This window comes from Alexandromys fortis, unplaced genomic scaffold, assembly GCF_014885135.2.
Source record: "Alexandromys fortis isolate MF-2015 unplaced genomic scaffold, M_Fortis_MF-2015_v1.1 scaffold_21, whole genome shotgun sequence".
NCBI classification, from domain to species: domain Eukaryota; kingdom Metazoa; phylum Chordata; class Mammalia; order Rodentia; family Cricetidae; genus Alexandromys; species Alexandromys fortis.
Window position 1 is genome coordinate 7,451,792 of NW_026067905.1, and position 22,783 is coordinate 7,474,574.

Consider the following 22,783-nt stretch of genomic DNA (forward strand, 5'->3'; position numbering starts at 1 on the left):
CCCAACACGAGGGACAAAACCAACACACGGCTCCGCCGGTGGGTGCACAAGCACCAGACATCACAGCAGAAGGAGCCTCCGGAAATACGTCAGAAGTCCGAGAGAGAAAAAATAATTGACCAATCAAATAACAGCTTCCTTCTTTTCATTCTTATTGGACTATATCAGTGTCAATCTACAATGCTTCGGAATGAGGTGGGTTCTTGGCCGACAGATATCCAATCGGATGTTGGATTGCAGCGGAAGCAACTCTGGCCCTGACGTCGTAGTGTCCTCTCTATGATCCCGGGCCTCAGCAACGCGGTGAGAGCGTCGGCCGCGGGTACAGGAAGTGACGTAAGGATGGCGGAGGGGCGCGAGGTTTCAAGATGGCGGGGTCTGGGTGGTTGACCGAGAGGCAGAGGTGAAGGCCCCGACCGCAGAAAGTAGGCTGGGACCGCCTGCTCCCCGGCCTCGCCGATCCGGAAGCCCCGCAGTCGCGTGAGTGTGCGCGGTCGCAGTGGTCCGTCGCCCGCTACTCTCTCCGGGGCCTGCGCGGCCGCTTCGGAGACACCGGGCCCAGGGGCCGCGCTCTTCCTCCGCCGGGCCGGGGCCGCGGGAGCTGCGGGCTGGAGGGCTCCGGGGCCCGGCCGGCTTGGCGCGGCGTCCGACAGGCCCGGCCCGTTAGGTCCGCTTCCTGAGCGCGTCGGCCAGCGGCCTGGGTTGACGTCCGGCCGCTCGAGTCGGTGTCAACCGTCGCTATGGTGCCGGCAGTTGCGGTTGAGGCCTCGGCGGTGGACCTGGAGGGGTCCCGCAGCGCGTGTGCTCTCCGGGTTCCCCCGATCTTTTGACCCGATCTCTCCCCGATGCTTCTGCTTTTAGGAGAGTCGCTTTTGTAGACGAAGGCAGATAGCCTTGTAAAAATTCTCTGTGACTCGCGGCTCTTGTGTTTTCAGTTGTGGGAGGGGGAAAAAAGGTCAGAACGTGAACCTGAGGCTACTTCAAAAGGGGGAACACTAAAGACGATCAAAAATATCAAAGCTTGTATCCGTGGTTTTTTTTTCTAATTCTCTATAATCAGTACCCTTCTCCTTCCATCGTCCTGCACCTCCTGTTTTCAAATAACGAAACATTTTCTGAGGAAATAATCGCCACCGAACGGTTATGAACCATCTAGAAAGTAGCAGGGAGTTGGGCAGTTGGTGACTTCACGAAAGAAGTATTAACTAAAGCCCACAAGGTCTTAAAGGAGCCAGAGAAGTTACAGTTGTGGATCTGTTAAATTCAGTTTAGGATCTCCTCATTCCTTACCTTTAAAGGTGCCTCTTAAAGAAAGTAGATTTGTTTAGTGTGCAAAGGGGAGCAACAAGAAGGTACCCCTAGCCAAATGTCACATAGTTTCAATGGGAAACATTCGTTACTTTTTATTATTGGAAAGGTTAAATTTTGAAAGTTAACATTCATTCATTTTTAATGGAAAGAGGACTGATACAAATAAAAGCCCTGAAAATATTTTCCTACTGTGACTGCCTTTTTTAGTTACCTTAAAACAGGTAAATCTCCGCCTAGATCCATTATCCCCTATTTGTGTTTGATTTCGCCCTCTGTTTAAAGGGGGGTGTATGAAAGGACTGATGACTTCCTATACTCGGGGTTTGTATCCATTGGTAGGACATTTTCTAGTTAGTTTTGTTTTGTTTTGAGATAGGCTCTTATGGATCAGTCCACATCCAAGTGCAAGCTCCTAGTTGATTGTTTTCAGCTGCCAGTGCTATATAAAGCGTAGCAAAGTGTTAAATAGTGAGTGAGTGATACCGCATTGCCTTGACTAATACAGACGTTAGCTTTCCTGTGGTCAGCAAAGGTAAAGCTATATAATACATTCAGAATTAAAGAAAGCAGGTTCTCACAAAATCAGTAATCAAAGGGATATTTCCAGAAATTAATGAAAATTTTCAAAAAGGAAGACATTTTAAACATACAGGAAAACTGAAATTGTTCTTTTTTTTAAAATTGCAGGTGTTTTGTTGTTTTTTTTTTTTAATGAAGAAGTAAATCATATAAATTGTCAACATGGGACGGAGATCAACATCCTCCACCAAGAGTGGGAAGTTTATGAACCCCACAGACCAAGCTCGTAAGTGCCATTAGTGTGGAATGACGAAGTAGAAGAGTTAAAAACTGCAGAGAATATCTCACTGTGGCTTAAGCATTGGTAGGAGTGAGTTGGGTAAAGTCATGTTGAATTCTTATTAAAATTAATTCACATGACTAAACTGTTGAGAATGTAAGCCAGTTAAAACCATGTTTCTTTGCTGAACTTGGTTGAATTGCAAGATGAAATCGGCTTATCTTTTGTATTGGAGGTTTTTAACATGAGTTTTCAAGTGATTGTTTGGTATTTGAGAATCTCCTTGTGGTTCAGTTATCTCTGTGAAAACACACATTTTGGCATTGGGGGTGTGAGGGTTTGAGGTGCTACAGCTGTAGACATGTCGGAGCCTCTGCTGTTGTCACATAGCCCACGTTGCCTAGGGAAGCCTCAGGAGAAGAGTGTGTGTGTGTGTGTGTGTTGTCGTATAGATAGTAAATGCTGATACTGAAGACGTGTGTTACATGGTCTCTTCCCTTCTCTTTAGGAAAGGAAGCCCGGAAAAGAGAACTGAAAAAGGTACAAATTTAGATGAACTCTGTGTATTAATTGAGATTTTTGAATAAAATAGTATTTCAAATTATATGCCAGAAAAGATGCTTTATACTTCTAATAAAAAAACAGACAATTGACTGTTTAAAACAGTGCTTTGGGGCTGGGGTGATGGCTTGGTGTTGAATAGCAGCACATAGTGCTCTCGCAGAGGCTCTGAGTCCATTCATGGCAGCAGTGTTAGGTGGCTCACAACCATCTGTTCTGATCTCCACAAACACATGCCCATGCATGCACATAACACATACTCATAAAAAATGAAATTTTAAAATGCCTTTTGAGAATAATTCTTAAGTGAGTGTGGTAGTTTGTGCCTGTAATCCCATCACTTGGAATGTGGAGATCATAGTCAAGAGTATCAGGAGTTCAAGGCCAGCCTGCTACATCAGACCCTGTCTTCAGAAAGAAATTATTTTTGCTACTTATCAAAATGTAGCTGCTTTGTTAAATTAAGCTATTGAATGAATGCCAAAAAAATGTTGCTGGAAATCTTTGTGTATCTTGTTAGCTATTGGTTTGACAGATACTTAGAGTAGACATTTGGTGTCACTCTTCAGTGCAGTGGGGCTTTTATAATCCTAATATGCCTTTGTTTGACTCTTTAGTCTTGAATCTTTCAAAAACTTCCCTGTCCAGCATAGTATTCTTTTAATTTCATTGCAACTCTTATTTTTTGTTTTTAAATTAGATTTTCTTTTAGTAGTTGCTGTCTAATTGGGTTGATGGAATTACTTCCTAAAAAGGCAGATCTTTTTAGTAAAGTCTAGACATTGTTGAGAACATGAAATCTCATAGCTGTTTCTGGTGGTTTAAACACGTGAAACCAAGGGAAATGTGAAATTATTCTCAGATTCGTGAGGCAAATTGAAGTAAAAGATGTCCCGAGCATCTAGCTTCTCACTAGTTTTCTCTTCTGTTTCCCTAAGAACAAAAAACAGCGCATGATGGTCCGAGCTGCGGTGCTGAAGATGAAAGATCCCAAACAGATTATCCGGGACATGGAGAAATTGGATGAGATGGGTAAGACTGTATGGAAAGGCCAGGTTTAATAGCAAGTGTCATAGTGTGTTGTGCGCAGCAGCGAGCAGCGTGGGCCTAAGGAAACAGCAACCCGATAGCACCGGATACCATGTTTTTTAATGTTATGGAAATAAAGTGAAAAAGATAAGATCTATTTCTAGCTGGAGATCATATATCCTGAAGAAAGAAGCCATCATTCAGTTGGAATTAATTACTGTTATTAGGTAACAAAGGCCTAATCTGGCCAACTCACTTTATAATTGTTCAGATTTAATTATATTTTCCCTTTGCCATTGTAAGTAGAGTAAGAAAAGACAAATTCTTAGTCACTAGGAATGTTGCAGTAATATATCTTCTAGATGAGAGTAAATCTTCAGGTTATAGGAAGATTTAGGAAAAGAATTTAATTCAACTGGTACTTCAAGAAAAGGGAAAAAAATTCTAATCATTGGGGTTCTAGTTCCATTTATAAAAATCTAAACTAATTAAAATCGAAAGGTGTGCATTGGCTTCCATAATTGAGATATCCCTATAAAGCTGCCTCCAGGAGAAAGCCCAGAAGGCTGAGCACTGTCTGTGTCTGCTCTGCTCCAGCACACAGTAGTGAACAGCGCCCAGGGTAGAAGTGGACGGTGTGTGTGCAGTGAGGGTAGCTGGGCCACACGGCCATAGCATCGCAGCAGAGAGTGGGAAAGCCGCTCTTTCATTCCCAGTTCCAGAGAGGACTTTCATGCAGCTCGGGTGACCGCCTGCTAGTTTGTGAGTCTGCAGAGGAGGGTGGGATTGGCAGGACTGGGGGGTCTGTCCCTCTTAGCACAGAGGACTCCCAAATGAAATGGTGGTATCTGAATCTAGTTTGTTAGAAGAAGGTTGCTGTTGAAGTAGCTCTTTGTTTTTAATTTTTCAATTCTATAATCTACTTTTCTCCCAGAGTTTAACCCAGTGCAACAGCCACAGTTAAATGAGAAAGTACTGAAAGACAAGCGTAAAAAGCTGCGGGAAACCTTTGAACGAATTCTACGACTTATTTATAAAAAAGAAAATCCAGATATTTACAAAGAATTGAGAAAGTTAGAAGTAGAATATGAACAGAAGAGGGCTCAGCTGAGCCAGTATTTTGATGCTGTTAAGGTAAGCTGCTCTTGAGCGAGGACCAAAATGGGTTGTAGTTTGCTCTTGAAGCTAACGGGGCATTGATCATTCTCGGTCTCTTCTTTTTTGCAGTTGTTTTTAAAGTTAAGTGTGCACCTTGTTCTCTAACAAATTTAGATAAATTATATGTAACAGTAAATCTATTGATGATAAAGAGAAACAACACATACAGAGTGAGTCAGACATGGTGGTGCGTACCTTTAATCCTTTCCTGAGGTTCTAGACTGTCTGTGAAAGAAGGTGGGTGAGGCCCCAGCCTCGTCATGTTGCTTCTTTCAGTTACTGCTCCATGTGTATACACTTCCAAAGTGGGCAAAAACAGGTCTATTAACCCTGGCTGACCATGAGGTGTCAGAAATTAATTGAGGAAGGGTGGGATAAGATCAATTGTGTAAGCTTTTACAGTTTATTGTAAATTTCCATTTATTGGGATAGAAAATCAAAAACCCAAATGGAATGGTTTTTGTAAAGTAGATGGCATGTTTCCAACAGCACAGGACAAAATGCCAAGGAAGGCAAATGGATTTTAGAGACAATATATACTCTCTGTTAATAGATGCGTGTTACTGTCCAAAGGATTATAGTAGCCCTGCCACTTTGGTTGGGTTTCTTTAAAACCAAAACAGAATCAGCTGGTTATAGGGATTATTAAAGAAAGGATAAGCCATATTTGGGTTCTTGAAAAAGAAATGATAGATTTTGAAGAAGGACGCTTAAAAGAAATCCCACACTAGTTTAGAATTGAATATAATAGAGGGATATTTATTTAGGGATAGACTCACAGATCTCAATGCTCTGCTCGAAAAGGGAACAGCAACCAACTGCCACAGCCGAAAGAGAGAGCGGACACACGCACGCTTACATCAGCATGTACAGTATATGAGGCCCGCCCAAGTGGCTACTGGCTGCAGGAATTCCTACAGCAAGATTTCTTTCAATCCTTCAGTAGTTTTGACTTGAGGCGTTCAGCTATTTTCCATGATATTTGTGTTAGTTGGAAAACAAATTCAGAGGACTCGCGGTTCTTAGGGCTTTTGACTTGGTCCATACCACTGGGTTTCTGTGTTGCAGAATGCTCAGCATGTGGAAGTAGAGAGCATCCCTTTGCCAGACATGCCGCATGCTCCGTCCAACATCTTGATCCAGGACATCCCACTTCCTGGTGCCCAGCCACCCTCCATTCTTAAGAAAACCTCGGCTTATGGGTAAGGAAGCCCTATCAGCTGCAGTGTTTGACTGTGAGGTACCACAGCGAGTTCAGTGAGACATTTAAGGTGGTGTGGGTATAATTAGTATGAGATGCTGGTAGATGGGGGGGGGGGGTGGAGCACACGCATGCACGCGCCTTAGACTTCTGAGGAGAATTAAACAGTCTCACTACCGCTGTAGATGGAGATAACACAGTCAAGTTCTCTTTACAGGCCTCCAACTCGGGCAGTTTCTATTCTTCCGCTCCTTGGACATGGCGTCCCACGTTTGCCCCCTGGCAGAAAGCCACCGGGCCCTCCACCTGGCCCACCTCCTCCTCAAGTTATGCAGATGTATGGCCGTAAAGTGGGTTTTGCTCTAGATCTTCCCCCACGTAGACGAGATGAAGACATGTTGTATAGTCCAGAACTTGGTATGAAGGGACGGGGTTTTTACTTTTGTGTCCTCAGTATTGTTTCCATGTTGGCCATACTTAACATATTCGCCACAAGTAGAATATAGGAAATAAGCGAGGGTACCATGTATTTACTGCTGTGTATCCCGTGGATAATTGGTCAGATGTGCCCGAGGAGAGCACCTTCCTTACATGGAGATGTCACTACACTTCCCTTAAAACCTGAATAGCGCTTGCTAGTTGTGTTGTCAGCTGACCAGAATTACTGATTGTGCATGTGACTGTAGACATGGTTGTAGAATTACTGATTGTGCGTGTGACTGTAGACATGGTTGTAGAATTACTGGTTGTGCGTGTGACTGTAGACATGATTGTAGAATTACTGATTGTGCGTGTGACTGTAGACATGGTTGTAGAATTACTGATTGTGCGTGTGGCTGAAGACATGATTGTAGACTGCAGCGTGTTTGAACTTCTTACAGCAAAACAAAAAAGGATTTGAAACAAGTACCCAATGAAAATATCATCATTGTACGTGGTAGCTGACATTTCATGTTATATTGAGTTAAAATAGCATCATTTTGTCTTTCCGGGTCCTGGAAAAGCCAGCTAGACAACTTGTTCCTTGTTCTCTTTCCGTCGTCAGCTCAGCGAGGTCATGACGATGACGTGTCCAGCACCAGTGACGACGATGGCTACCCTGAGGACATGGATCAGGACAAGCACGATGACAGCACTGAGGACAGTGACACCGACAGGTCTGATGCCGACAGTGAGGGGGATGAGTTTGGGCACCGTGAGGACAGTGAGCGAGACAACCCTGAGGAGAAGAAGTCGGGTACGTGCGACTGGGACACGGCTCAGCCCAAATGCAGAATCAGAGTTACAGCACGCTTTTGTTTTTTAATTTAAGGTGGTATTTATGTGGTTTATTATTACTTTACATTTATTTGTATATTTCTGTGTGTGTGCCCATGAGTGCACATGCATGCCAGGGCACATATGTGGAGGTCACAGTTGGTTCTCTCAATCCGCTCTGTCCTGGTAATTCAACTCAGGTAGTTAGACTTGGTGACAAGTGCCTTTATCTCCTGAGAGCCAATCAGGACCAGCTTTTAATCCCAGTTTGGTTTGGTTTGGTTTGGTTTTGCAACAAGTGTCACTGTTATTTAAGCTGGCCTCAAAGTCATGGTGATCCTCCTGCTTCACCCTCCGATGTTTTAGAATTACAAATATAAGCCCCCATACCTGGCCATTTGTCCTGATAGTTTGAAAAGTTTTGATGCATTATTCTGAAGAGATATTTGTGAGGAAATGTACATATAGTTTAAGAGGAAAGGTACATACAATAAAGTCCACAAAATACACGTATTCAGCACCATGAAGTTGCTAGCACGTACTATTGCAAACATGTTGTAGGAAACGAACATGCTGTAGGACAGTAGCCATGTTTTAAATTAGCTTATTTAAATATCTACACTAGAAACTTTGTAGATTTTCTATCTTAATGGTGTGATCTATTCACCAGGGTCATAATTGCAATTCAGGTGTATCTGTAATTTAGCATCTCAGGCCTATATTCTCTTTTAAAATGTTTATTCATTACCCTTGGTGTCTTGTCTTCGTTGAGAAAAGCACCTAATTTAGCAAATGCTGCATGTATAATAGAATAACTATTCTCTGGATCAACTATGAGCATCTTTCAGAAAGGTTTGGGTTTTTTTTTTTTTTTTTTGGTTTGGTTTGGTTTGTGTGTGTGTGTGTGGTGCTTGGGAGTAAACCTAGGACTTTGATGGGTGAATGCTAATTACATTCTGTTGCCCTGTATCCCCAGTTTTATACAGTGTGTTATATTTTGTCAAAATTTTAAGCATTGTGTTTTAGGTACCAAGCAGTTCAAAGAGCACACCAGCTCTGTGAAACCCCAGGAGCTGGGAGCTTCTTTGGGGACTGTTGATGTGATCTGCAGTGTAGTGTCCATGTATTATATTTGTATTTATAAATACAACAAATGTTCATCCTAGCTTTTTTCATTTTAAAGAGTGAGTGAGAGAGAGAGAGAGAGAGAGAGAGAGAGAGAGAGAGAGAGAGAGAGAGGGAGAGTGTACACGTACCTACCTGCACATGGGTGTGCAGACAAGCCTGTCAGAGTGCTCCTGGAGGTCAGAAGATGACATTAGATCTTAGAACTGAATTTTCCAGACCCCTCAGTATTGCGTAAGTGCTCTTAACCATTGAACCATAGTGTTTTTTTATTTTTTCCTAATGTTTCTTAATCAGGATTACTATAAAAAAATTCTATCACAAATGGTGATAGAATGAACCTGACATTATATATAAAATTATAGATGACTCTGGAGTAGAAATTGGTCTTAGAAAGGAAAGGGGCACTAGAGCCCCGTGGGCTGTGTTTCACTGCAAGGCTACATAGTCTCTTCTGCTGCTGCCAGCTATTATTGATGGGTTTTTATTGGCGGGGGTGGTGGTGGGCCGGTGGATTGTCGGAACAGGGTCTCACTGTAGGTGGCTTGCATAAGAACTCACTACGTAGACCAAACTGGCCTCAGACTCACTGAACTGCTGAGAACTGCAATTAAGACGGGTGCCACCAGCCTGTTTTTCTTGAATATTTAGTATGTTCCTCAAATGCCTGTCTCAGCTCTCTAGTTTTTTGTCTAACATTTATTGCTTTTACCATATTCAAGCCATTTTTTTTCTGGGCAGCAAAACTACAAGATAAACTAAAACTTGTCTCACGTAGAAAGTGTAATGTTTGACAGTGTTCAGTCAGTAGTCTCTGTCGGGGTGCGAAGTCTTTCTAGTTTACATTGTGTTGGGACTGGTGGTGTTAAGGAGTAATAATAATTTTTAAGCTTCTGATAGGTTATTACTAAGATTTTCCCCCACCTTTTATGTGGTCTATTATTATCCATTACATTGCTAATTTTCTAGTGCTGAACCACCTCGCCCTTCTGGTGCACCAAGGTAGACTTGGGTTAGTGGGATGGTGCTTTCATGAGTTGGACAGCTTTTGTCTTTCTTATGACTTAATGTTTGACTGACTTGCTGAAGAAAACTGTTTTTGTTTTGTTTTTGTTTTTTTGTTTTGTTTTTTCAAGGCAGGCTTTCTCTGTCCTGGAACTAGCTCTTGTAAGCAGGCTGGCCTCTAACTCACAGCAATCCACCTGCTTCTGCCTCCTGAGTGCTGGTATTAAAGGTGTGTACCACTACTACCCAGCAAAAATTGTTGTTTTAAAACCTATCTTTACTGTTTTAGTTTCTGTTTTGGGCTTAAAATTGCAAATGCAAATACATTTTTAAGTGTCCTGACAATTTCAAAATTTGTTAAGTTTTAAATCACCTTAGTATGCATGCCACCAATTAGCACAGCATTGATTATCTTTAATATGTCTCTGCATTTCTCTTCTGTCATGGGTTATAGTCAATCTTACTATTTGTAGTGTCTTCATTGTAGTGAACATTTTTACTGAATTTTGATGATTCTTGTTAATTTCATTTCCTTCTTTGACTGTTCAGGTCTGAGTGTCCGATTTGCTGATATGCCTGGAAAATCAAGGAAGAAGAAGAAGAACATGAAGGAGCTGACTCCTCTTCAAGCCATGATGCTTCGGATGGCAGGTGAGAAGCAAGGACAAATGTTCTTTAGCGTTCTCTGTGCCACTTGCTTAGCGTACATTCTTCCATGTTTAGTCAGCAGCTCTGAAGTAAATCATGCTCTGTATTCTATCAAACGGAAGGTGTGCAGCCGTTTGGTAGTCTGCGCAGAGTTTCACTGCCAGTAAGCTGTGGAAACAACTAGTTCCGGGTGCCACATATGTTCTCGAGCTGGTACATAGAGGTTGGAGTACAGCTTGTGGGAGTCTGGTTCTCTGCAGCTACCAATGAGTCCCACAGATTGAATTCTGAATGTCAGGTTCAGTGGCAAACCATCTTGCCAGCCCTGAATAACATTTAATTCCAAGTCTGTCTCATTATAACAGCCTGGGCTCATGCTGCTACACTAGTTACAGAGGAACAGAATACTATTTGGTTGTTATGTATTTAAATAATATATTTACTCATTTGGTTTGGGGAGACAGAGTCCATTATGTAGCCCTGGTCATTCTGGAACTCACTCTGTATGCCAAGCTGTCCATAAAGTCAGAAGTCAGCCTGCCCCTGCCTCCCAAGTGCTGGAATCAAGGATATGCACCGCCACACCCAGCTATGGTGTGTTTAGTCGCTCATCTCCAAGCCATAAAGCACAAGTCTATAGCTAGTCTTTCTCTGTCCCACCAGCCAGCTCCCAGATCATGACACAGAGACATATTGTTTATTATGAAAACTTAGCCGTTAGCTTAGGCTTATTTCTAACTAGCTGTTACAACTTAAATTAATGTATTTCTACTCATCTATGTCCTGCCATGTGGCTCTGGCTGTTAGCTCTCCTCCTGCATGTCTTGCTTCCTCTGGCTGGCGTCCTCTCTGCCTAGCTGTTAACTGTTCAGCTTTTTATTAAACCAATCCAAGTGACACATCTTCGTGGTGTACAAAAAGATTATCCCACAACACAAGTCACCTCTGTTTGCCTGTTTTACAATTTTCATTCAGGTCAGGAGATCCCTGAGGAAGGACGGGAAGTGGAGGAGTTTTCTGAGGATGATGATGACGACGACTCTGAGGATTCTGAAGCGGAGAAGCAATCACAGAAGCAGCATAAAGAGGACTCCCACTCGGATGGCACATCTGCTGCCCCTTCACAGCAGCAGGCTCCTCCGCAGTCTGTCCCTCCTTCCCAGATACAAGCACCTCCCATGCCGGGACCACCGCCTCTTGGACCACCGCCTGCCCCACCCTTACGGCCTCCTGGGCCACCTACAGGCCTCCCTCCTGGGCCACCTCCAGGTAAGCTCCCCACAATAGGGAATGAAATCATTCGCCCAGACTTCCGTGTGTCAGCAGTACTGATGTCTTCTGTTTGCTCCTGGTTACACTCTCTAAGCCATCAAGGACGCTCAGAGAGAGAATGAAAAGTGTTGTGTTCTGTTCTGTGAGCATTGCTGGTAGCTTAGAGTTCTGACAGTTGCCTCTCTTTGACCAAAGCTTTTTTTTAGCGTCTTTTGTTTCTGATTATGTAAGTTGAATGCGTGAACATAATTGTTCTTCCTTTAGTCCCTTAAAGCGTAAAGCGATATAGACTAGCCCGGTTCTACATTGGTCTCAGTGATTGCTATCTCATGCAGTAGAGGTGACCTAAGTGGATAGATCTGTAACAGATGTGATGCCCTTTTCTAGTGCTCAAACACTTGTTGAATGAATTTTATGTAATTCTTCTTTTGTGTTTATGAAGTGATCTAATTTCTGAATACAATGATTATGTGCTTTGCTTTTATTCCCCATCATTATTTGTTTGACATTGTTTTCTCCTTTCAGGGGCTCCTCCATTCCTGAGACCACCTGGAATGCCAGGAATCCGAGGGCCTTTACCACGACTTTTACCTCCAGGACCACCACCAGGTCGACCTCCTGGCCCTCCCCCAGGTCCCCCTCCAGGTCTTCCCCCAGGACCCCCTCCTCGAGGACCCCCACCAAGGCTACCTCCTCCTGCACCTCCAGGTAAAGTTTCTGGTTTCTATAGCGGAAGCTAGCCCTGGTCTTTGTGCTCAGGGGTGCACTGGCAGCTGAGGGACTTTGAGGGAGTCTTCCAGTGGGTCACACAGGTGTGTTCTCCAGTGGGCATTTACAATTTTTTCCCACTTGTCACTTGGGACTTCCCCAAGCAAATGACCACTTTGCAAAGGTTCTCTGAGAAGTTTTGCTGAGTACAGCTAGAGTTGTGCATCATGGATCTCCAAAATTTCCATCTTCAAGCTCAAATCACAAGGGAGGTTCCTTCCTCTTTACCCATTGTCCAACTTAGACCTACAGATTTCATTGTGGGCTTGTAGTATGACCACATTCTGCTTTACTGCACTGAATGTTCTACTTCAATCTGAAGATTTCTTGTCTTGGTGCTATGTAGAGTAACTGAGTTTAGGTAGTCAGCAGTTTGGACTTGGTGTGGTTTGCTACTTAATATTCACTCTTTTTTTTTAAATATTTATTTATTATGTATACAATATTCTGTCTGTGTGTATGCCTGCAGGCCAGAAGAGGGCATTACAGATGGTTATGAGCCACCATGTGGTTGCTGGGAATTGAAGAGCAGGCAATGCTCTTAACCTCTGAGCCATCTCTCCAGCCCTTAATATTCACTCTTAAATAGCATGAGAAGAAAGTAAAAATCCGGGACTGGGGAGGTGGTTCAGTGGTTAAGATCACTGGCTGCTCTTCCAGAGGTCCTAGGTTCGAGTCCCAGTCCCCACATGGTGGTTCACAACTGTCTGCAACTCCACTTCCAGGGGATCTGATACCATCTTCTGACCTCCACAGGCACCAAGCATTCGTGTGGTGCACACTTATATATGCAGGCTAAATACTCACATGTAAAAATAAATTAAATAAACTCAATAATTTTAAAAAAAGTAAGTAAAAATCAGTGGAGGCTAGAGAGATGGCTCAGCAGTTAAGAGCACTGACTGCTTTTCCAGAGGACCTAGGTTCAATTCCCAGCACCCACATGGCAGCTCACGACTATAACTCCCAGATCTGTCACCCTCACACAGACACATGCAGGTAAACCCCAATGCACATTAAATAAGAATAAACTTTTTTTTTTTTTTTTTCAAAAAAACGATGTGTGTCACAACACCCAGCTATATAAAAATAATTTAAAAAGTAAAAATCTGATGTGGGGTATGTACATGCCGCGACTGTCAGAAGTTTGTGAACTCTAATGAGATAGATCATAGTTCTAGTCTCTTGTTCCATTTCCAGTTAACGAGCCAGAACTAAGACCATTCCTTGTTCACTCTGGGAGTGATTAGAAGTCACTAGTGCAGGGGGATCAACCCACTTGACCTTAATACCCTCATACTAGACAGCCAGGAGCATCCTGGGACGGCCAGATTGGAAATCATGTCTGAAACCAGTTTGTCAGCTGATAAGTAGGACAGTATTTGCAGGAAGAAAAGCTTGTGAGCATGGTGCTACAGACTAAAGGTGAACGTTCTTTTACAGTATCCTGTTCTTTCCTATCAGACATATGCCTTTCACATAACAGGTTCTGTAAGTTTATTGTATTTTCTGTAAATTACCTGCTTAAGGAACAGTATCAGCCCATGTTCAGACATCATTAATGGCAATTAAATGCCATTAGTTCTTATACTCGTTCTGTCTGCCTCTTCATTTAGGTATCCCTCCTCCTCGTCCCGGCATGATGCGCCCACCCTTGGTGCCTCCTCTCGGACCTGCCCCCCCTGGGCTTTTCCCGCCAGCTCCCTTGCCCAACCCAGGGGTGTTGAGTGCCCCACCCAGCCTCATTCAGCGACCGAAGGCGGATGATGCAAGTGCAGCCACCATCGAGAAGAAAGCCACAGCGACCATCAGTGCCAAGCCCCAGATTACCAATCCCAAGGCAGAGGTCACACGGTTTGTGCCCACTGCACTGAGAGTGCGCCGGGAGAATAAGGGGGCTACTGCTGTTCCCCAAAGAAGGTCAGAGGATGACTCTGCTGTGCCTGTTGCCAAAGCAGCCCCAAGATCTGGTCCTTCTGTTCCTGTCTCAGTACAAACTAAGGACGATGTTTATGAAGCCTTTATGAAAGAGATGGAGGGGCTGCTGTGACAGCTTCTTGTGCCGGGACAGGCTGCTGCCGCGAGCACCGGTCTGTGGAACAAGGGGTTCTTGTTAGACGTAGTGAAGAGCAGTGTCCACCGTCGGGTTTTCCAGCTTCAGTCCGGGGCCTCGGTCCCTGCACAGGGCATTTCTTTATGTAGACCAGGACGGGAAGCTCTGCTGCTGACACCCGCTCCCTTTGACGCCACCATTTCAGCCCCTTTCTCCCCCTCTCCATTTTGGAATTATATCAGAGAGGTCTTAGTTATTTGTTTGACTCTGCTGTGGGCACTGGAGTAGAGATTTCTGGGGGGAAGAAGGTTTATTTCATCTTGACTTTTGTGTTTGAGTTATTTTTAATATTTTTCTGTAAATATTTTGTAATATTTTACTTGTAGTGAAATGGATTACAATGTCATTTCCTATTTCCAAGCAGAATATGTGGGAAGGAAATGTACAGTTCTCGGATTAAAGTCGTTTCCCACGACCTAACCTCTGAATGTTTCATGGAGAAATAAAATGTTCCATACAAAGATATATTCTGTGTTGATGATGATGTGAACAGTTCCTGGGTTGTGGGCAGAAACAACACATTTACAGCATTGGTTCTCAGGAACCGCTGTATCCCATGCAGAACAAGAATGAATTTTGTTAGAAACTGTAAAAAGAAACTGAAATAGAAAGGGATTAAATAGGAAGAGTTCCTTCAAGACTATACTGGCTCCCCAGAAATTCAGAGGTGTGAACAATGTCTCCACTTCGACTGCTTAGATACGGCTCGAGACCCTCAGGGCTATGGTTGTGGTGGTTGAGTAAGAATGGCCCCAGAGGCTCTTGACATCCAACACTCTTTTCCCCAGTTAGTGGTGCTGTTTAGGGGAGGATGGGGGTCTGACTTTGTTGGAGGAAGTATGTCATGGAGGCAGGCTAGGATTTCTCTTTCCAGATTTCTTTGTGCTTTGTTTCAAGATGTAAACTCTCAGCTTGCTGGTCCCTGTCCCTCTGCAACTGGAAGCCGAAATACACTCCATCGTAAGTTGCCCTGGTGATGTGTTTTACCACAGCAACAGAAAGCAGATAGGAGAACTCTGGGAACTGTTGCCGTTCTGGCAGGGGTTTCTACCAGTTGACTCTAACATTGAGACAGGGCTCATGTGAGTCCCACAGATGGCCACCGAACATGAGCGTTGTGTTGCTAGGCACTCTGCTGTGCCCACTGCATCTCATGCAAATCCTACAGCGTTAAGGGGATGATTTGTGCTGTGCTGTGCTGTGCTGTGCTGTGCTGTGCTGTGCTGTGCTGTGCTGAGGCTTAGTGCTTCCCCAGAGTTGATTCTCTGGGTTTTAGGTTCTCTGAGAGTTGGTGTGTCTGGCTTAGACAGATGAAGACAAATCCTGACAAAGCACTAAGTAATCCGTTTGGTTTGGGATTTTAGAGTAATCAAGAAAAGCCAACAGTGAATTTGGTCATTTCAATACAGGGATGAAACAATTACATTAGCCAGTTAGCATGGCAAGTACATTTCTGCATAAATAGACTTGGGCCCCACAATTTGGTCTGAGTCTGGTTATTTTAATATTCTAATTGAGAGAGATTTCTGTTAATGGCTATATAAGGAAGCTTTTGATTATCAAAACATCTCCCAGTGTGTTGCTAGTTGCCCTGTGAGTGTAGTCATAAAGCCTCACCACTCCATCAGGTCCATCTGCAGAAAGGCAGAGAAGGCCAACAGTTCTGATCTGGTTTCTTGTCATGGTCATAATTGCTTCTGTGGCTTCACAAGCTTGCTCTGCGTACGTCACCACTGTGGATGGATCACAGGCTCATCCCACCACGTCAGAAACTGCCCTCATTCACATTACCAGATCCTCCTCAAAACCCACTGAGCTAACTATTAACGTTCCCTGGAGACACAGCCAGCCTTCCTTCCTTCCTTCCTTCCTTCCTTCCTTCCTTCCTTCCTTCCTTCCTTCCTTCCTCCCTCCCTTCCTTCCTTCCTTCCTTCCTTCCTGTCTGTCTGTCTGTCTGTCTTTTTCTTTTAAAGTAAAAGACCAGGTTTGTTTGGTCTTGTTTGGTGACTCCAGCCACCAGAGTGGGAAGGAGAAAGGAATAGGCAGGAGAAAATAATGGAGACACAATTTCCATTCAGCTCAGAGAGAGAGAGCAGACAGACCAAAGAAAGCACTCCATCTCCAGTGAGTTTACTGAGGTGACCCTGTTTGCTGACCCCCACCCCCACAAGGTTTCTCTGTAGTTTGGGGGACTGTCTGGGAACTAGCTCTTGTAGACCAGGCTGGCCTTGAACTCACAGAGATCCACCTGCCTCTGCCTCCTGAGTGCCACCAACCGCCGGTTCCGTTTGCTTTCTGTTGCTGTGGTAAACACCATGGCCAAAAGCAACCTGGGCAAGAAACGGTTTGTCTTAACCGATCACAGCCCATCTTGAAGGGAAGATGGGGCAGGAACTCAAGGCCAGAAACTGAGGCAGAGGCCCTGGGAAGAGTGCTGGCTTACTTTCAGCTATCTTTCATATTCCTCCCCGGACCTGAAAGGTTATCACTGCCCGCAGTGGGTTGGGCCCTTCCTTCCACATCAACCAGTAAGCAAGCAAATGCCCCCCACAGGCCAATCTAATGGAGGCATTTTCTCAATTGCAGTTCCTCCTCCCAGATGACAGTAGCTGTGTCAAGTTGACAAGCCAGTCCAAGTGACCAAGCCTCCCCATCTCCCCCAATTGTATGCAGCTTATTTGACCCTGAAGAGAGACTCCTGAGGCTTGTCACTTCCCTTAGCTACCTCACTCTCTTGAGCTTCCTTCAATTCTTCCTGCTTCCCTTCAATCCACAGATAATAGAAACCACTTCATAGTTTTAAATGAGCTGGAAATAATGTTTCCAAGCCAGGCAACTGAGGAGCATTCTGACTTTTAGTGGTTCAAATGACAGTGGCCTCCACAGCCTCAGATATTTAAATGTGTTGTGTCTGATTGGCAGAAATGTTTCTGGGAAGGATTAGGTGTGGTCTTGTTGGAGGTGTGTCGCTTGGGATTTGAAATCTCAAAAACCTATGCCAGCCAGGCCCAGCCTCCTCCTGCTGGTGGATCAGACGTAAGCTCTCAGCTGCTGAGCCAGCACTCTGCCTGCGACCTTGTTCCCCACTATGATGGTTACGGAGTCACCCTCAGAAGCTGTGAGCAAACCCCCAATTAAATACTTTCTTTAAGTTGCCTTGGTCATGGTGTCTCAGAGGTAGAGAAGTAAGTATGCCAGAACCTAAATCCCATTCTATCAAGTTCTTAATCACCGTAGCATTTGCCCTTGCCAGTGCCGGCTTTGTGGAGCTCACATTTCGCACACCAGTCACGAGGTAAACTCATGTGGCATTTACATCTAGACAACTACATCACGGGGTAAACCTTTTCATTGTAGAACTCCAAAACTGAACAGACCAGTTCTCTGGGATCCAAAGATCAAAACCAGCCCTGTATGGAAAGAGAACAAACCTTGGTCACACTGCACCGTGCCCCACTGAGCGACACTTCTCTGCAGAAGTGTCAAGTGTGTAAGGAAAACCAAGCACCATATGCTAGCCCAAGTCTGGCCTCAGCCACATCAGAAGTGATGGCCTGGCTCTTGTACAGTCTCGTGCCTAATACACTGGACTTTTAAAATCAGCCTCAGGAACATTATCTAGGACCACAGGCTGTATTGTTTTGCAAGAGCTGTTTCTGATAATAGCTCATTCCAACTTAAAGCTCTCATCAGAAATGGTGAAGAACACAAGTATTTGAAAGGATTTTGAGTATCTCTGCTGCAGGGGTAGCAAAGGTTGGGTGGAAATGGGGACAGTCATCACCTTGTCTCTTGCTCTTCCAGGAGCGTTTCTCATGGGAAGAAGCATAAGACAGATGGGCTAGATTACCTTTGCTCTTATTTCTTCAGGAATCAAGTCCCAGATACCCCCCTCCTATCTTCAGTAAATTAGACTCAAATGGCAAACTAGCACTTAAAAGCTACACGTTTGAGTCTGTAAATGTGGAACTCATGGACAGAGAAGGGCGACTGCATTTATATTGGCTCTAAGTGGCATCACCCACAACTAATTCTTTAAGATTTATTATGTATACAATATTCTGCCTCCATGTATGCCCGCACGCCAGAGGAGGGCGCCAGATCTCATTACAGATGGTTGTGAGCCACCATGTACCCACAACTAATTCTAACAAGTGAGTTTTACTGTTTTGAGACAGTCTCCCTGTGCAGTCCTACCTATCCTGGAACTCAGCATCTTCCCTCAGTCTCCCAAGTGATGGAGTCAGAGTTGTAAACCACACCTGGCTACAAGTCTTTAAAACCCCTACCGCTGGGAAAAGCTGTCCTCCAGGCATGACAAAGGACCTGCCCTGGTCACTCTGAGCACTTGTGATAACCTGCAAGACCTGCACAAGATAGGACCCACCAACTTTGTCACTGTTGGGCTCAATACCTCACCTTTCGCCCCAAGATTTATGCAGTTCATGATTGTGGGGGCCAGGTCTCAAGGTCCCATCCTCCCCTCTCCCTAGGATTTACAAGCGACTATTTTTCTTCAGGGGTACAGCCTGTGTTACCTTATGCTTTTATAAGGACACCCCGTTACTAAGCTACACTCGGGTGGCCACACCTCTATCCCTGTCCTGCATGTCCCACAGCTGAGTAGGTATTGGATCACATCTTCCCTACTCATGTTTACCTTTTTTTGTTTGTTTGTTTTTTTGAGATAGGGTTTCTCTGTGGCTTTGGAGCCTGTCCTGGAACTAGCTCTGTAGACCAGGCTGGTCTCAAACTCACAGAAATCCGCCTGCCTCTGCCTCCAGAGTGCTGGGATTAAAGGTGTGTGCCACCATCGCCCGTCTATGTTTACCTATAATTTAAGTCACAAGGGCAAACCCTTAGTCCTCGTAGACGGCACTTCCCAGTGTAAGCATCTAATGCTAACCTGTGGTACTACAGTCATCTCAGTCCTCCTCACAGGTAGTTTGAAAAGCTTACCTCATCTCCTGACATTGCCCATGATGCCCCTGGAGTCTGTTCTCAGGTGTCAGAGGGAGCAATGTGCTCTTTTCTGAGAAGTGTGTGACCCGATCTTTTAGGATGACCACGGAGAGTATCCATTTGACAAACAGCAGAGACAAATACTCAGACACCGGTTTGTAATGTATTATTTATTTGTCCCTTTTCCTGTCTTCGGGAACCATGAAAAGGGGGGAAATGTGGTTTTCAGGACAGTGGCAACCTAGCTGGCCTCACTCCCAGCTCCCCTCTCCCCACCTGATCCTAGCAGATGGTGTAGACAGCCAATCAACACAGGGGACAAGGGGAAATGGGCCAGGCACTGCAAATGAAGACGAAGACTTCAATTCTGACTCCCAGGAAAAAAATGAAGCCGAATGAAACCTACTCTGGGGTGGTTTTTGTGGATCCTGTGGGCAGAATGAGTTGCTGAGGATGGAATGGAACGGCCAAGGGAAGAGCAGCATTTCCAGAGACCTGTGGGTTTCTCTTGCTCTCTTAACTCACGTGACCTTCCTCTCCTTACCGGGCCATTACACAGCTCTAGAGCTAGTGGGGAAACGGGGCTCCAGACTCTAGGAGCGTTATCCCTAAAAGCAGGGTTTAATTTTAAGTAAAAGCAAGCTACTTTCCAGGGGCAATGCTGGAGAAGACATAAAGATAAAACTTAAGGGGAAAATGTATGTATATATTTTGGGGCATATTCGTAATGTGGGTCAGGAATGGCCTCGAACTCACTAGCCACGAATGACGCTCTACTCCCAAGTGCAGGGATGGCAGGTGCCGTCTATGAGCTGCAAGGGTAGAGAATTTTAAAGGCTGCTAAACCTAACTAAAGACCGAGGGCCCCGCCGTTATGCAATACCGTCGAGGGAGCAAACTTCATGACTCACTTCCGTATTGCAAATTACTTTTATAGAAACTGCGAGCTGAAGACGGCTGGTATTCAGATCATGAGTACGTACTTCTTTCTATTTGCTCAGAAGTCTATCGATCTTAAATAACTAGCACCTGTCAAGGTCCCTACGTTCTCGTCTTCTCCAAGTGGCTCAACCTTTCTAAATATGGCCAGCGAGGCAACTTCTTGCGCATAGCTCGAAACACCTCTCCTACCACTCCTCCCTGGGCAGGGCAAAGTTAATTCCAGAGTAGCCTCCCCCGCATATCTCCGCTTCTCCTGCCCACTGTGATTCAAGGGGGAGCTCCCAACCCAGCCACTGGGTCCCCTCTGGCTCCCACATGGCCTCAAGCTCGGGACGCGCCCCCACCCAGCACCCCGTCGGTCCCGCGACTACACAGCTCTCCGGATTACTCGCTTTTCACCGACTTTATTGGCTGCGGGCTGCGGTGGGCTCTGCACCCGTCGGGTTCACTTGCTCTTCACCTTCTGGCTCTCCGTCTTCTTGGGCAACAGCACCGCCTGGATGTTGGGCAGGACGCCGCCCTGCGCGATGGTCACGCGGCCCAGCAGCTTGTTGAGCTCCTCGTCGTTGCGGATGGCCAGCTGCAGGTGGCGCGGGATGATGCGCGTCTTCTTGTTGTCGCGCGCCGCGTTGCCCGCCAGCTCCAGGATCTCGGCCGTCAGGTACTCCAGCACGGCCGCCAGGTAGACCGGCGCGCCCGCGCCCACGCGCTCCGCGTAGTTGCCCTTGCGCAGCAGCCGGTGAACGCGGCCCACGGGGAACTGCAGGCCCGCGCGCGACGAACGCGACTTGGCTTTGGCGCGCACCTTGCCGCCCTGCTTGCCTCGCCCCGACATGCTCGACCCCGCGCCCCGAGCTCCAAACACCGGCCGGCTCAGTTCCGGGACGCCGTGCGCCACTCCGGAACTACCTCGCCGAACTCTGCAGCCGCGGCCGCCTGTGACGGGCGGGAGCCGCTCCCAATCAGCTCGCCCGAGCAGAGCGCCCGCCTTCCCAGATGCGGCCCAATCAAAAGCGCAAATTCCTAGTCCTAATTTACATAGTTAACAGGTTTTTTTTCCCCAGTCCGATTGGAATTGACTGAAGGAAAGGGAGGTAAATGGATGATTCCTGTCTTGAAATCCCAGCACTAGGGTAGCCTAGGCAGGAGGATTGCCAGAAGCTTGAGGTCAGCCTTAGCTATTCTGAGATCCAGATCGGCCTGTTAGGAAGGGAGGGAGAGCGGGAAGGAAAAAAGAGGAATTTAGGAAAGCCTTGCATTTGGTACACGGCTATAATCCAGAAATTGGAGATGGAGGTCGTCGACCAGTGTTCCACCAAGACTGTAGAATACTCTAAAATAGACCCAGCGCTGGAGAAAGACTGCTTCGGCTTGTTCTTATATATTCAAATTCTAGGCCCGTGGCATTTGAAATAAAATAAGGTGTTTTTTATTTAATTAGTAATTATTTAATTGCCTTCCACTGATTCACTGAGGTAGTTCAATTTGCCACATTTTTAAAAAATTACACAACTGATGTAATGTCAAACGTTAAGTAAAATGCCATTTAACTAAAAGATCACAAATTTAACCTCTCCCTATTCTAATTACGATTTGATTTCACTGAGATAACGTTAACAGTGAGGTGGGGGCGCTGCTTGTGATCTTAATATTGAGGAGATAACAAACAGGAGGAGCAGTTCAATGTCATCGTTAGCTACAGAGGATCCGGTCCCAAACACAAAACACAAGCATACACACACACACACACACACACACACACACACACACACGAGGAAAAGCGGTGCTTACATGTTTTTATGTATGTCTTTATGGCCTAGCACACTGATGAATAAACAGTAGCTGGGGTCTCAAATACACCTATTTAAATCTGAGCAATGTATGTATTGCCACCATAAACGTGATCGGTCATCACGGAGCCAGAGAGCTTCCTCAGAATTCTGCCTTTACCACCTAACAGCTGACTTTGATACACTATTTAATGTCCGTGAGCATTCAACAGGTTACACACACACACACACACACATATCCGTCCTGTTGTATATCCATATATAAATATACAGTATTTATTTATGTATATACTGAGTCAATGCCTATGGAAGCCTCTCGTGCCGTTTTGGCAAGAAAGTACTAGCTTAAATTTGTGCTTATATCATCGAAAAGTCCTCTCCTTTTTTTTTTTTTTTTTTTTGGAGACAGGGTTTAGCAGAGTTTGAAAACATATTCAAGATGCAGCTTTGCCTTATTTATGTAACAATTTTCTAAAGAGTTAAGGATTTAAAATCATGGCTATCCTGGAACTCACTCTGTAGACCAGGCTGGCCAGCCTCAAGCTCACAGAGATCCACCTGCTTCTGCCTCCTGAGTGCTGGGATTAAAGATGTGCGCCAGAACTGCCCTGCGTGCTCAATCTTTAACAGACAGAGAGAACAGCAACAACTACTGTTTGAATTATGGGGATCGATGAAGATTGAAAAGCACTGTAGCTTAAAAGCATTTACAAGTATAAAACTTTAGGAAACCGTTTTCCTGCTGGGAAGCTGATCTTCAAGACTGCACACCAGCAACAATTTACTAAAATGCTCAGTCCTCAACAAGCTCATTAAACACCTGGGGAAGTGTGGTGACCCCC

The 22,783-nt window shown here is 45.1% G+C and overlaps 2 protein-coding genes across 2 annotated transcripts; one reads left to right on the plus strand and one right to left on the minus strand.

Annotated features, from left to right (window-relative positions):
- Positions 1-319: 319 nt before the first annotated feature.
- Wbp11 (WW domain binding protein 11) lies at positions 320-14,712 on the plus strand. The gene is made up of 12 exons (XM_050135198.1): positions 320-480; positions 1,999-2,116; positions 2,619-2,650; positions 3,610-3,703; positions 4,635-4,834; positions 5,927-6,060; positions 6,277-6,476; positions 7,105-7,296; positions 9,996-10,097; positions 11,070-11,363; positions 11,892-12,074; positions 13,751-14,712. Exons 2-12 carry the CDS (start codon positions 2,053-2,055, stop codon positions 14,182-14,184), a joined length of 1,929 nt encoding a protein of 642 aa, XP_049991155.1. The 5' UTR covers positions 320-480; positions 1,999-2,052; the 3' UTR covers positions 14,185-14,712.
- Positions 14,713-20,539: 5,827 nt separating this feature from the next.
- H2aj (H2A.J histone) lies at positions 20,540-21,102 on the minus strand. The gene has a single exon (XM_050135229.1). The coding sequence runs from the start codon at positions 20,984-20,986 to the stop codon at positions 20,597-20,599; it is 390 nt and encodes a 129-aa protein (XP_049991186.1). The 5' UTR covers positions 20,987-21,102; the 3' UTR covers positions 20,540-20,596.
- Positions 21,103-22,783: the final 1,681 nt, after the last annotated feature.